Raw genomic sequence first — 14,883 nt, 5'->3', positions numbered from 1 at the left:
GGGTTCTCTAGCCATGGTTCCTTAGTGGGGTTCTCTAGCCATGGTTCCTTAGTGGGGTTCTCTAGCCATGGTTCCTTAGTGGGGTTCTCTAGCCATGGTTCCTTAGTGGGGTTCTCTAGCCATGGTTCCTTAGTGGGGTTCTCTAGCCATGGTTCCTTAGTGGGGTTCTCTAGCCATGGTTCCTTAGTGGGGTTCTCTAGCCATGGTTCCTTAGTGGGGTTCTCTAGCCATGGTTCCTTAGTGGGGTTCTCTAGCCATGGTTCCTTAGTGGGGTTCTCTAGCCATGGATCCTTAGTGGGGTTCTCTAGCCATGGTTCCTTAGTGGCGTTCTCTAGCCATGTTCCCCCAGTCAGATTCCAACACTTTTCCCCTACCCCATGCTCTTGCTTTTGCTGTTGTTTTGAGTGCTGCGTGGACCGCAAATACTAATTTTCAGATTCACAGCGTTGCAGCAAAAAGGGAGAATTAAAACACCAGCATGAATTGTAGGCATAAAGATGGGAAAAAAACATGGTGCCTTTTTATGCTGTCTTCTGAAATGTATTGTAGACAAGTGAGAGAAGCCACAGGAGTGGACATCAATATGCGGGTTGGCATTCATTCTGGAAATGTACTCTGCGGTGTGATTGGGCTTCGGAAATGGCAGTACGACGTTTGGTCTCACGATGTCTCCTTAGCTAACCGAATGGAATCTGCAGGAGTTCCTGGGTAAGCGCCATCACTTGTTTTTCCATTAAATTGCTGGATGAGATAATCCCGAACTGCACTGTTTTGGTTATGAATAATGGAAATGTAGAAAAACGTGGCTGGTATAAACGATCACTGTTTGGATACAGTTTTCATAGTCCTGATTCTGATCTTCCACAATTTGGCTGTTGCGGTCATGCTTCAGGCTTCTCTTAATTATCTGGTTCATGGCCATAGCTTGCTGAATCCAAACTAAGATTGGAAACTGTGGTTTGGACTTCTGATTTGGATGAAAACTATGGTTAGTAGTATCCATCATTGGACCAACTTGGACATAAGAGCAAATGATGGTTTGATCAAACCAGAAAAGGACACTGGATGTGAGAGATGGGTGGAAGGAGGTGTGTATACCCAAAACATGTTCATAATGACCAAACCATAGTTTTGCCATGATTTCTGAACCAGGTCATAGAATCCATGTGCTGGCAGGAACACAGTGAGTCAACTAGTCCAATATTTGCTCTAACAACTTGAACCAATGCATGTTTGTTTGGAAGTATGGTGACTAACCTAGAAGTAAACTTTCATAGGATTGCAGCCCAAGACAGATATTTTATTGATATATTTTTGATAGGTTCCTGACCTGCCTGCCTTAAAAGAAAAATCCAAGAAAGGAGAGATTTGACAATTGATCATTCTACTACAGAGTAGTCTTTGCAGTGAAGAATCATTTCCTAATTTTCAGCTAAACTGTGCTTTCTTGGGAGTTGAAATCCACAGCTTATGGTCGTGTCTTTGAAGGGATTTCCCCCTTTCTTTCACAACATTTGCATTACTGAGCAACCCCCTTTATTGTTGCTTTTAGCCACATGACAATAGAAGACTCAATGAATGATGATTTCAAAGCATGTAAAGAATTGCAATCCAGCATCTATCATGGCGTGGTTCAGAATAAAGATATAAACTTTCCAGAAAATTGGAAGCCATGAGAATAACCCTGGTTCAAGAGAACAGGCCTGTTCAGAAGACCAGAAAATTGGAAGCCATGAGAATAACCCTGGTTCAAGAGGACAGGCCTGTTCAGAAGATATCTTGAACCATGGCTTTAACCACAATGAATAAGACAAAAAGCCTTATTCACTGTGGTTAAAGCCGTGGTTTCAAGTGTCTTCTGAATGGGGCCAATGAAGCCTTCGCTCTGAACTGTGAAATCATATGCAAGTTGAGTCTTGTGGATCGTGCATCATTGTACCAGCAATCAGAGCAGGTTTATCATCTGATAGGGCAGGCACACAGTAGAGTCCGTTGCATGCATTTCTGTTGCTGTTGACATTAGTAAAATATTGGAAAGGCCTTGCTGGTAAAAGAGGCAGCAAGGTGGTTTATGTTTAGTCACTTTTATGGCACTAGCTGGATTGATTGCTCTTTTCTGGTACGTGAGGTTACCTGTTTGTCTGATGGTGCTGGAGGTGCAACAATGTTCTGTGTTTATACTGTGACTCAGTTACCTGCTTTGTAGTCGTCATTGCTTGGTGCATGCTATTGGAGAATGGCATGCTTAGCTGCAGAGTATGATTTTAACAAATACTGTATTTTGCCTAAGCATTGCTCAGACTTCCCCAACCTGGTGCTTCTACATGTTTTGAACTGCAGCTCCCATCAACACAGGTATAGCCAATGGACAATGATGGCAATTGTGCTCCACAACACCTGGAGGATACCAAGTTGGAGAAGGTTGCTCTTTGGCTTGTTAGCTGAAGAACCTTTTTAAAAGAACTTGTAGTGTTTGGACCACATGTGTCCTTCCAGTATTTTTGGGTGGGTGGGTGGGGAGGAACTTGGTTGCCAGGATCCCAGCGCCAGCATTAAACTTTGCCTTCTAGACTCATGGTTGAAGGTCCTTCATGCACTTTTCAAAGGGTTGTCCAATTGTGATGGGAAGTTGTGTCTCCATAATTTATATCTCTCTATTATGCTTCTTATATTCCTTCCTGCTTTTCCTTCTGACAATGAGTACTAACAAAAATTATAAGCTTCATTTAAACAGTACTTCTGCCTCATCCACAGATGCTCCCACATTGCTAGGATCGCTGCCCATATAGTTTGGGTGGCTTGCATGATTCTAAACCCTGCCTGTGCAATCCATCATGGGTATGGTTCAGAACAGATTTACACACTTTCCAGAAAATTTGATGCCATAAGAAAAAAGTGTGTGTTTGGGGTGGGGGTGGGGTAGGGTTCCCCCTAGGGGAAACCAGATTTTTCAATGACAATTGAAGTATGTGGAATACTTACTTTCTTATAAAACCTAAACTAATATTATTCCTTTAACAACATAAAGTGGACAATTTATAACTTAGCCTATAGAATTGGATTAATTAGCAAATTTATAAAATATTCAGAGTAATCGTTTGCCTGTTTACTTAAGAGTAAGGCCTACTCTATTTTGTGGTGCTTACTCTCAGGTAATCATGCCTCAAAAGTACAAATGCCTTAGTTTAATACAAGCAAAATTGTGAGTATACTCAACACTAGAGCAAGCTGTTAATCTTAACTAAACATGTGTATCTTACACAAATGAGAATCTGGCCTCGGTTCCCCTTTTGCTGAATATCCTCAACTTTGGCTTCGCTGGAGTTTTTGCAGTACATAAATTATTCCAGTTATTTGACTAGAAGCTAGCTAATGAAAATGTTTAAATAAATAAACAAATGAATGAGTGTGTTAAAAATTATTAGATGTTGATGTGTAATAAAGCACTATTGCCAATTTTTCCCATTGAGATGCATGTCTGCCTACAGACATAGCTGATTCTCTTTTGGAGGACAATCATAATGATGACGTTACTGGAAAGTGCCCATTTTAAGCAAGGGGGGAATTGGACCATGGTCTATTGCGACTGTCTGTGCTTCAGAACACTGCCTTGAGGAACTTTGTGACGCTAGCCAGCTGAGTAAACTCTCGGATAATCGTGTGTTGGGTAATACATATAGATGTTGCTCTTGAGAGCTTCCAACCTGTTTTTAAGAGCCATTGAACAGCTTGTTCAAAGAGAGGGTGGAGAGGGAAGAGTGTTTTCCGTATAAATTTGAATGAACGTTGATCTTTGTCTTGGCACATGTGCAAGTTGTCCTTGAAAAGAAGATGAGCAATTTGCAGTCTTGAGAGTGCTTTTAAATGAACCTCAGGGCTGCAGCTAATCTGTGTGTGTCAATGTGCATACAGTTAACATTAATTTGCATTAAATTCATGTGCATCTATTCACGATAGCATCTATTAATAATAATAGTAATACTATCACCATGACTATACAGGATGTTTTGCAGATCAATACAAGGAGTGGGTGGAAAGGACAGGTCTGTTCCTTGAGAGGCTAGAAGTCCATATTTCAGTAGTGGTGAAGATGAGAAAGGAGATGAAAGACTGGTAGTCAATTGTATAATGGATAAGGTCCCACATATGACTGGCTATATATTTTTTTCTAACGGCCATGTGTATAAGAGCTCAGGTGACTGACTGCATTAGCTGAATTGAAGAAATTGTAGCCTGGTGTCCTGATATTTGTAGCTTTGTATTTTAACCTGAATGGGTCTAAATGACTATAATAAAGAGAAAGTGACACAGGAAAAACTCTGGCTCAGTTCGGACAACACGTTAGTCAATGCAGTGTGAAAACTCCACTAAGTGTTTGAGTTTTTAAGGTGTACTCCCCCACACAACATGTTCTAATTCCACCGTTGTGTGACTGTGCATTACCATGGCATTGAGTAAAATTGACAGTTCTTCCAGCCTGTCTTCTCCCCAGTCCTCCCAATGGTATCCCATCAGCCATTGCTGCAAAGAAACCCAATCCCGGCAGCTCTCCTAGAGTGGCACTCTCTCCTTTCACCACTCTTGCCAGGGAACTCTGTAGCCAGTAGGAAAAGTCAACGCAACGCAACGGAAAACTCCATGGAGCCCGCTACACAAAATGCCACACAATGGTTGTGCAGGAACTCTCCTCTGCACAGTGTGGATATTCTGCATGGAGTGGTTTTTTTTTTTTTAAAAAAAAACTCCACCGTTGTGTGGAGTTTTCCCACCAGACAACACATTTCTCAACGGTGGTGTAAAAACTCCACCGAGGAGTTCTGAAACCAACGTTGACTAATGTGTTGTCTGAATTGAGCCTCTGGGTAGCAAATTGATGCAGTTACATGGACTTAAACCCTGTCTTTGATTGGAGATGAAACTAAGCACTGAAGTCAAAGGCTTCATGGAAGAGGTGGGATTTGAACTGATGTTTGAAGGAGGGTAAGAGATGTTATTATTCAGGTATTCCGAAAAACTGTTCCAAGCATAGGGGAAAGCCAGGGAGAGAGAGAGAGTGAAATAGTTTAAGGAAATATGAGAGTTCTGGACACTGGGTGGGTTTGCATGACATGCTAATCCACCCTGTGAATAAGCTACCTAGCGTGGGTTGTTTGTTGAACAACCTGAACAGACTGTCAGGTTCACCATGGCTTGTTCTCCTCCTCCTTCCCCCTTGGTCCTAATTTGTGCACAACTGCCAGGGTCCTCTCAGTTTTAAGTCTTGAACTGATTCTTGTCAGTGTCCTCCACCTTTTCAACACTTCCCCAAGACTCCAGCTATTCTGGAAAGGGGAGATATTGGCTCCCTCCTTTTTGGGGCTTCCTTTCCCAGGAACCACAGCAGGAACTGTGCTGAACGGCTAGTTACCCATCATGGCTAGTTACTCACAATGGGTTGTCATGTTGTGCAAACCCAGTCACTGGTGTTTAAAAAACATAACATGATAGAGGGTTTAAAAAAATTATTTCTCAAACATGTTAGGATGTGGGGATCATTTTATTTTGGGTCACCAAATATGTTCAGCAAACTTCCTGGTAATGTAATATGCCTCTGGGTTCATGCAGTTGTGCTCTTCAAACAAAAGACTTTTGCCACCTGTGAACAGAAACTGGGCTGCTGTCCTAACGACCTTGCCATATCTTTGTTGAGGATAACTATTTCTCCCTTTGTTTGTTCATCTTATCCTTCCTCCAAGGAACTCAAGGCAGTGCCCACGTGTCCCCCCACCTCACTTCTTAATTTAATCCACTCAGCAACTTTGTGGGCTGGGTTGAGAGACACAGTGAGTGTCATGGTTCAGAGCGGATTCAAACATGGCTCTCTTCTGTCCACTGTACCATAATGGCCCTTGCTTGCCTTTGTATTTTTTTCCCTTTCAGTTCTTTTCCCGTGCTCTACTTTGCATATCTGTCGCGCTATCTATAACTGCACTTCATCAAAAGATAGCAGAACAATAAATATGCAATAAAAACAATAAAATATCATATGAAACAACAATAAAAGGCAGTAAAAAATAAAATAGGTCAAAACAGAATCATTTGAGCCTGGTCTCGAAATGATTACAATGGCATGATCTACGCTACTGCTTTATAACAGTTTATAACGGTATTGACAACTGTTGGGGCCCAGGACATGTTCCATATACAGTTTTCAATCCACTTTCAAAGTGTTCTATCCTGCTTGGTGTAGATCTGTGCCAGTTGCACTTCCACGAGGAGGGTGTTCCGCAAACGGATTGCCACTACAGAGAAGATTCTTTCCTAGTTGTCATACAGGCAGAGAAGAAACCACCATCAGATGAGCATCTCCTGCAGATGTGGTGTCCTTGGGTGCCCATGGAAACCTCTCTTGGCTCCTGCCAGACTCCTTGCCCCTACTATTGTTTTTTTTTAAAAAAAAAATATTTCTTAAGATTTTTAAAAATCATTTTTTAAAAAACTGGGAAGCTGGCTTGTTGTAAAGGGGAGTGCTACTACTCTCCAATGGGTTCAAAAGAGTGGTTTTGTGTTTTGGAGGTTGGACCCAATTCCTGCCTTGCCCCTGGGTTCTTGAGCAAGTTACTTTTCTTTTCATCTCATCAATTTGTCTTCTGGGAATTGAGTGTTCTGTGACCAGCTGTATCCACCATTTTATGAACTGGCAAGCCCCACCTCTATGGCAGCCATTTTGTGAGAGCACCCACAATACTCTCTCAAAATTCCAAAGGTACCCACCAACTCCCAAAGTTCGGGGAACCTTGCCTTAAGAGATTAAAAAACGCACACCATATACCCCAAATATATTATTTGTACAAATTAAATAGAAGTGTGTGTGTGTGTGTGTGCACATTAAATAACAATCATGCACACACCAATGTTATTTAATTTATGGAATTAATATATTTTGAGTGTATCTCCTTTTTAAAAACAATAACGATGGAAGACATTGCACAAATCAGTGAGAAATGTAATGAACAAATGTACTGTGATAGATTGTAAATAAGCAAAGCTGTTAAGGAGCTATGCTGCCAGGATCCTGGATTTGGCTGCCAAAGCGTGAAGCTGTTGAGAAGCACAGACATGTCAACAACAGCCATTGATATGGAAATGAATCACTTACAGTGACCTTTCTGCAAATGTTTAAGTCTTTTGTGCTCCTGTCTTTCCCCTCTTTCCAGCCGTGTACACATCACTGAAGCAACGCTAAATCACCTAGGCAAAGCCTATGAGGTGGAAGAAGGGAATGGACATCTCAGAGACCTGTATCTCGAAGCCATGAATATAAAAACGTACTTGGTGATTGATCCAAGGGTAAGTGTGCTTTTCTGTAAAAAAATACAAGGGTAAGTGTGCTTTCACGTAAAAACAAGGGTAAGTGTGCTTTTATGTAAAAATGCACGCATGCACTCATAGTGAAGTGTGCACACACATCTCTTCTCTCTTTTAGCATGGCCTGCTTCCAGATGAGGCTTTTATTATGCAATTAGCCTGCCATATTCACGGAATTTTACAGGGGGTCCAGACGAAGTTGCCTTCTGTCTGTAACACTCGCATGTTTTTTCAAGGTGCATTTTGCCTTTCTTTTTTTTCTCACGAGAATAAACCCATTAAGGAGAAAAAAGCTTCTGATTACCAGCCCTAGCAGCCTTTCATTTGGACGCACCCATGGTTGAAAGCAGAGTGTTTCCTGTGAGCCAATTGGCTGAGGTGCCTTGGTGTTGTTATATTCTAATTGCTCAGGAAGATGTAAGGAATAAAATGTTTGCAAGCAGAGTAGCATCTGTGAGAACGGTGCAATAGAATAGGAGGACAAATTAAACAGTGGTGGAAGAGGACAGAGGGGTAGGGGAAACCTCACATAGGGCCTAGGGAGAATAAGGACTATGGTGTAGATAGGAAAGGAGAAGACAAGATTTGGATTCAGGGCTTGTGGACCTGGGAAGCCAAAGTCTTGATAGGAATGAGGTTCAGTTTCACATTAGGAGTGCCATGCTGGATCAGACCAAGGGTCCATCTAGTCCAGCACTCTGTTCACACAGTGGCCAACCAGCCATCGGCCAGGGACCAACAAAGCAGGACATGGTGCAACAGCACCCCCCACCCATGTTCCCCAGCAACTGGTGCACATGGGCTTACTGCCTCGAATACTGGAGAGAGCACACAACCATCAGGGCTAGTAGCCATTGATAGCCTTTGCCTCCAGGAATTTATCCAACCCTCTTTTAAAGCCATCCAAATTGGTGGCCATCATAGAATCATAAAATCGTAGAATAGTAGAGTTGGAAGGGGCCTAAAAGGCCATCGAGTTCAACCCCCTGCTCAATGCAGGAATACACCCTACAGCCAAAGTCAAAGTTTGTTCATTTCGGTCATAGACCAGCACAACAGAAAACATCATCACAATAATATTAAAACCCCCAATATACAATAAAATACATACATAAAATCCATAAAACCCCCAATATACAATAAAATACATACATAAAATCCATAAAACGTGGCAGTCTCAGCCTTAGTCTAAGGTGCAATAAAATTCTTCAACATTAATTTACGTTGGCTTATGGCAGCCGCACACAAACTGGCCACTTTTAGAGTAATCTGAGGATTCTGATCCGATAGAAGATGTTTTATATTCATCTGATCTACCGGGAATTCGCTGCAGGATAGAGGTTATAAATGTTTGGCGTAGATCTTGATAAAAGGAACAATACAGCAGAACATGGCCTACAGCATACTTGTGCTGTACTACATCTTGATTGGAGCTAACAAACCAGCTTTGACTCTGTGTACATGCGCGTGTGCGCACAGGCGCATAACATACACTTAACTCAGAACTCTGGCACTGTGAATGTGCAACGGTGTGTGTCAAAAAATTCACACACACGAGTGATTCAAACTCTGCTGTCTGACAAAACTATATTTTGTAGCCGAAATAAATAAAGTGAGTGTGCATGCTTAATTTTGGTCACATTTTCTATTGATTGGTTTTATTTTGCATGGCTATGTTTGCTTGTTTTTGCTGCTTTTTGGGGAGGGGGTTAGGTTTTTGTCTGGAGCTAGAGGAGGGGATGGCAATTGGGACATCAAAAGCAATAGGGACAGGGAGAGAATGGATGTTACCATGATTGCCTAAGTAGGCTAAAAAGTATTAGACATTCAGTTGCCATGGGCCACAGATCCATGAAACAATGGCTTTTAGATTTCGGTCTCCAAGGAACACTTTAAGAATCCAGAAAAGGCTGTTCTTTAACTGTGTGTAATTAAAAGAATACGCTTTGAGCCTCCCACATTCTGCCTTAAGTGCAGCGCTGCTGGCATTCTGAGGAAAAGTGATTAGAAAAGAAAAGGTATGGTGATCCAGTGTACTTCGCTTTGCTCAGAAATGAAAGCCTGTTTCATTTTCCAACGATTTCTAGAGCTCAGACAAGAGAACAGTTGGCTACATTAATGCCTCTTTTTTTGCGAAGGGTGGGGCCGGGTTTATTGCATATCCATTGATGAAGGTTATTAAAATCTTTTAATAAGATTTTAAAATACAGGCTAGCATGGGAGGGCAGGGCAGGAGCATGTACAGTATATATTTGGTATGCTGAAGATTCCTGGTTTGAACATACCCAATTAAAAAGATCATGCAGCTGATCTGAGAAAGACTCCTCACTGCCTGAAGCACTAGAGCAGGGATCCCCAACCTTTCGGGATCCGTGGGCACAGTTAGGAATTTAAGAAGCTCTTGTGGTCACCACTACAAAATGGCTTCCTTAGGGGGTGTGGCTAGTGACATAAGGGCTGCTGCAGGGACCTGGCTAGTTAAAACTGGTGGCTGGAGAGAAATTGGGAGGGGGGAATAGCATGGCAAAGGGGCAGAAGGATAAGGAAACAGGGTTTGGAGGGGGGATAAACAGCAAGAGGAAGAGGTAGGGGAGAGAAATAATGAGGCTAGAGGCTGGGAGTCAAGAGGAACAGCATGAGAAAGAGCATGGCTAGGGGCTAGGAAGAAAGGCAAAGAAGAAGTCCGGAGGCAGGGAAGGAAGAGAAATAGTAAGGAAAGGGATTGCGTGGAGAGAAGTTGCAAGGCTATATATAATTGCTAGAAAGTTGTATTTTCGTATATAGGCATTTCATATGGATACAATACTATGGGCATGTACAAATCCACGTATGTATATTAAAAATGGATTTATTTATTTTTTAAAAAGCTTTTTGGTTGCCTGTGGGACCCCTTCATGGTCTCCATGCCGTGGACCTTTACACGTGAGAGCCACGGCTGGTCAGGAGCTGACAACACTGAGCTAGACAGATGCATGGTTGGATGCATAAACCAATTAATACATGGTTGAACTTGGCTTTGAAGGAGGGGAAAGGTTGGTGTATGAAACCAGCACCAGCACTGTCACAAAGCCTAGACAAAATAGTTGTAGGATAAGACATGGCATAAGCTTTGCAACAGAGGGCAGTTGTCCAGCATAGAGCAAGCAAACCTGCCATGGAATAGAAGGCTGGGCTAAAAGGAGTTCCATTGTCCATCTGTATGGGAGGAATCTCCAATAGCAGTTAAAATGTGTTTCTATGCTTGCAGACTGCAACCTGGCCACTGTGAACAGAGTGCTGGACTAGATGGACCCTCGGTGTCTGATCCAGCATCAGGGCACTTCTTACGTTCTTAAGTTCTGTGTACCCCAGACAACTGGCTGCTAAAGTTTTAGCTGGATTCTTCTGAAATATGGATTAACTCAACTTGCATTCCTGTTCTGTGGTTGTTGGATGGTCTTAATTTCCAAAGCTGTCATTTTGGTGTGTGTGTTCTTCCTTGCAGCTGATGGCCAAAATGGCCTGTTGAGCTGCTTTGAGGAGACGAGGAGCCATTTTGTTGGAGAGTTTGAAATCTCACCCAAACAATAAGTAATCTAAGTGATACTTGATACCACAACTTAATGCAACCTTCTCCAACCTGGTGCCCTCTAGATGTGTTGGATTTCAATTCCCATCAGCTCCAGCCAGCATGGCCATGGGGGTTGTAGTCCAAGACATCTGGAGAGCGTGAGGTTGAGGAAGGATGACTTAATGTCTAGAGAATGGTGCCATTCATTGTGTGGCTCATTCACACACCACGCTAAACCAGTCCATCACAATTTTCACTAGCGAGAATGAGCCACAGCTAGGCCTTTCTAAGGCTCTGTAGTAGTTTGCCACCAAATTTCAGTGGCAAACTGCCAATTGTTATTATTTTTGCCCCCCGTGGTGTGGTGGCAGCAGGATTGTGGCCTGTGTGGGGGTGGGGGGAATCCAGTGTTAGAAAATGTCCTCTGGACCTCCTGAAGCTGCTCACCCCTGTGCTAAACTGTAGTTCAGTGTGACATGTGAACGTGCCCCTATTTATTACATCATGTTTTCTAACGTGCATCTGTGGTTTGTCTTGTTTTTAGTCTAAGCAGCGTGCCTCCAACCATCATCTCCCTCAAACCAGAGTGCAGGATGGCTTGAAGATAAGGGCCTCTGTCCGGATGTCACGATATTTGGAGTCTTGGGGGGCAGCTCGACCTTTTGCTCACTTAAATCAGAGAGAAAGTGTGAGCAGCGAGACCTCTGCACCAAACAGGAGGCGTAGAAAGGTAATGCTCCATTGCTGCACCTTTTAAAACAGGTTGTCAGACTCTCCGTTGTGACATGAGACAATGAATTTTTGTGAACAGCCATAGAAGAATAGGAAAACAACAGGTAGAAAAAAACACATATCTACATATCAATGCCACTGTTGGCACCCATTCGGACAGTCACATGGTCCACAAAATCCCAGAAACACATTCCTTAGTAGCACTCTTGTGTTCTGCAGTTATGATCTCGATATACATATTTTCAGAGCTAAAGTAAGAAAAGCTCTTAATGTTGCTTCCTAAAGAGCATCCACTTCCTTGTGCTTCCTACTTATCTTGGAAGTCCGGCAAATGACACAGGGCTTTGATCCTTTCCTATCATCTTGTGTCAAAATGTAGTGACGGCCACCAATTTGGAGGGCTTTGAAAGGGGATGAGACAGATGCATGGAGACCATAAGAAAAGCCCTGATGCTGGATCAGACCGAGGGTCCATCTAGTTCACACAAGAGCCAACCAGCTCTCGGTGAGGGACCAACAAAGCAGGACATGGTGCAACACCACCCTCCCACCCATGTTCCCCAGCACCTGGTGCACACAACAGATACTGGATGTAGTACATAACTACCAGGGCTAGTAGCCATTGATAGTCTTTTCCTCCAGGAATTTATCCAATCCCCTTTTAAAGGCATCTAAATTGGTGACCTTCACTACATCTTGTGGTAGTGAGTTCCATAATTTAACGATGTTGTGTGTGAAGAAGGACTTCCTTTTATTTGTCCTGATAAGGTGATTGATTGCTACTAGTCATGATGGGTTGGGTTTATAGTTATTGTGTTTACACGTTTAAGGGGGGAAAACCATTTCCTCTCAATTTTTTCCCCTCTTACTCAGGAGATAGCTTTGCAACTAGCAAGTCGTCAGAGGACTTCAGAGAGGCAAGTTGCACACTGTTATTATCATGCACTTGAGGTTCTGTTTCGTTGTATTTATTTATTATATATGCCCTGCCTTTTGATTTGCAATCAACAAGGGGCAGCAGAAATGAACCAAGTGGCAGCAGAAAAGCAGGTGAAAAACGTAGCGCTTAAACCCATTTGCTCCCCACCCAGTCTCTTTCTCCTCCCAGCTAGGCTCCTGATCAGAGGTAGGCCGCAGAAGTATGAGTTTAACTCTGCACAAGTCATGTGACAAAAGAGCAGGGTTGAGCAGAGAAAGAAAAGGGGTGGCTAATACATGCCCCCTGCCACTATCCGGCGAAGCCCCTGCGGCTTCCTGCTCCCCTGCCATATTTGCTGGCAGAAGGGTTTTTTGTTACAATTTGTTTTTATAATTTGCTATGGAGAACTAAAAGGATCAAATTTAGCTTGCAAACGTCCAGTTTTTGAAATTAAGAAACAAACATTTCTGGACTGCAGCTTACAGTGTGTATGTGTGGAGGGGGGAGTGTCAAGGCTGAAAATCCCCCCACCCACCCCCGGCCTCCTGCAGATTCCCACCCTGGACAGTGCTGGATCTAAAGTTCTGCATTTAGTAACCACAACAACTTTTGACTCAGAAGCTCAAAATCCAGGAATGACTGGGGAAGCGGACTGAAAGATTAGGGCTGGGTGAGAAATGGACAGATGCCAAGTAGATTGTCTTTTAGTTTGGCATACCGCTGAAGATAGAGTACTATAGTCCTGTCATGGGTGATTAATTTGATTGCTACTAATTAATGCACTAGAGCTGCTGCAGCATGACATCAAATGCTTCTCTCCTCTTTCCCTGTGTATGTGTTAGCTTGGATGGATATAGACAAGAACAGTTATGTCCTCCTTCGATTGTAAACTATAAGTGAGTTCTTCTTTTCTCCTTGTATTTCTGTCTGTGTTTTCTATCTATGCACCATCAAACAACTGGATATTTCCTTGTTCATATCTTTTTCCTTCTTTTTCCCCTTCCTCCAAATAAACTATTATTTTTTCTGTTGGATGAAAATATAACATTAGTTGTCCCTGCTTATCCTGTTCTTCGTTGTTTGGTTTTCCATGAACATGTGTTGTTAATTTCGGTGTGTAGTTTTTTAACTGTGTTATGTTTTGGAATTTGTCTATACAAGTGAAGCCATCAACAAAACGTCGCAGTGTGGATTGCTTCGGCATATTTTCAGCTTTTGCATGTTGGGAATGGAATTTATTGTTATGTAATAGTTGCGTGGTGTATCCTTTCTTCTCCTGCCTTTTGAGGAATGCTTCATTTTGGTCATATTGTTTTTCTGTCTGCTCCTAGAAATACCTCTCAAAAAGGAAGGATGGAAGAAGACATTAACGAGAAAATGACATCAACCATTGAGGGCCTCAGTTCAGCCAAGTAATAACATCACTTGTCTTCCTGCTTTTAGGAGAGTTTACATTATCTGCAGGAGGGAGGGGGGAGGAGGAGGAAGAGAAGAGTAGTTCTCCAGGCTTATTCTCGATAATGCAAAGGTGCAAGCTTGCTTAGAAACTCCACTCCTTCATTTCAAGTGTGTGTGTCTGGAGGGTGGGCTGGGCTGGAAGGCTGACTGTGATTTCTTTCTTTCATTGATGAGTGAATATAGTTGCTCCTCTCTGCTGATGATGCCCATGTTCTAGAAGTGAACCATAACATGGAAAATAAGTTCTGGAGCTAAGCCTCGGAAGGCCTGCACATTAGCATAAATTTCAGCTTTTTGGAATCATAGTCCAAAAAAGAAAAATGAATAGAACTATGTTGAAAACACAGCTAGCAGCTGTGTAATGCCACAATTCAAAGATGAAATCTCCAGTTGGCTTTTAGGAAGAAAAAAGGAGGAGGGAAGAAAGGGGGCGGAGAAACAGAACTAGAACTGAGTTTGAGAAAACAGGAAATTGAGAAAGATCTTCTCTGACATAGTTATTAATTAGGAGGTTTAGTGCTGCAGGCCCTTAAGAACACTTTCTGAATCAGCTGGGTAAGAGTCTTATCTTCAGGTCCATGCAGTAAAATGGACGGCATGGCTGCTTCCTGTTTAATGTCTTGCGTGATAGAGATGCCGGTGGTGGGGGTTAAGTTCGCTGAGCTTTCAGCAGCTTGGTCCCCTGGACTCTGGCTTGCTTACTCGTGAGCTAGCCCAACTCACTCTGTGTCAAGTTGAGTCAGCTCATGAGTTTGGGGGCAGTTTTCTCTCTCTCAAAAGCAGCATTTATGCAAGTTGGGGCCGTAATTTACATAAGTTGTGCAGATTTGGGTCGCAATCTGCCTAAATGTAAATTGTGGCTGCAACTTGCACAAAT

General features: G+C 42.7%; 1 protein-coding gene across 3 annotated transcripts in view; it reads left to right on the top strand.

The window, feature by feature from the left end:
- The window catches only part of ADCY7 (adenylate cyclase 7), a 100,342-nt gene that overhangs the window by 65,066 nt on the left and 20,393 nt on the right, over positions 1-14,883 (top strand). For 2 of the 3 annotated variants that reach the window (XM_063141106.1, XM_063141105.1), the window contains 5 exons: positions 550-708; positions 7,197-7,329; positions 11,442-11,627; positions 12,503-12,546; positions 13,880-13,960. In XM_063141106.1, coding sequence (XP_062997176.1) covers positions 550-708; positions 7,197-7,329; positions 11,442-11,627; positions 12,503-12,546; positions 13,880-13,960 — 603 coding nt within the window. Of the gene's footprint in view, positions 1-549; positions 709-7,196; positions 7,330-11,441; positions 11,628-12,502; positions 12,547-13,390; positions 13,445-13,879; positions 13,961-14,883 lie in introns of all 3 variants that reach the window. The other variant, XM_063141107.1, reaches the window with a different exon arrangement.

The sequence above is a fragment of the Elgaria multicarinata genome, chromosome 14 (genome assembly GCF_023053635.1).
Source record: "Elgaria multicarinata webbii isolate HBS135686 ecotype San Diego chromosome 14, rElgMul1.1.pri, whole genome shotgun sequence".
NCBI lineage: Eukaryota > Metazoa > Chordata > Lepidosauria > Squamata > Anguidae > Elgaria > Elgaria multicarinata.
Note: the sequence above shows the minus strand (reverse complement) of the source record. Positions and strands in the feature narration are given on the sequence as shown.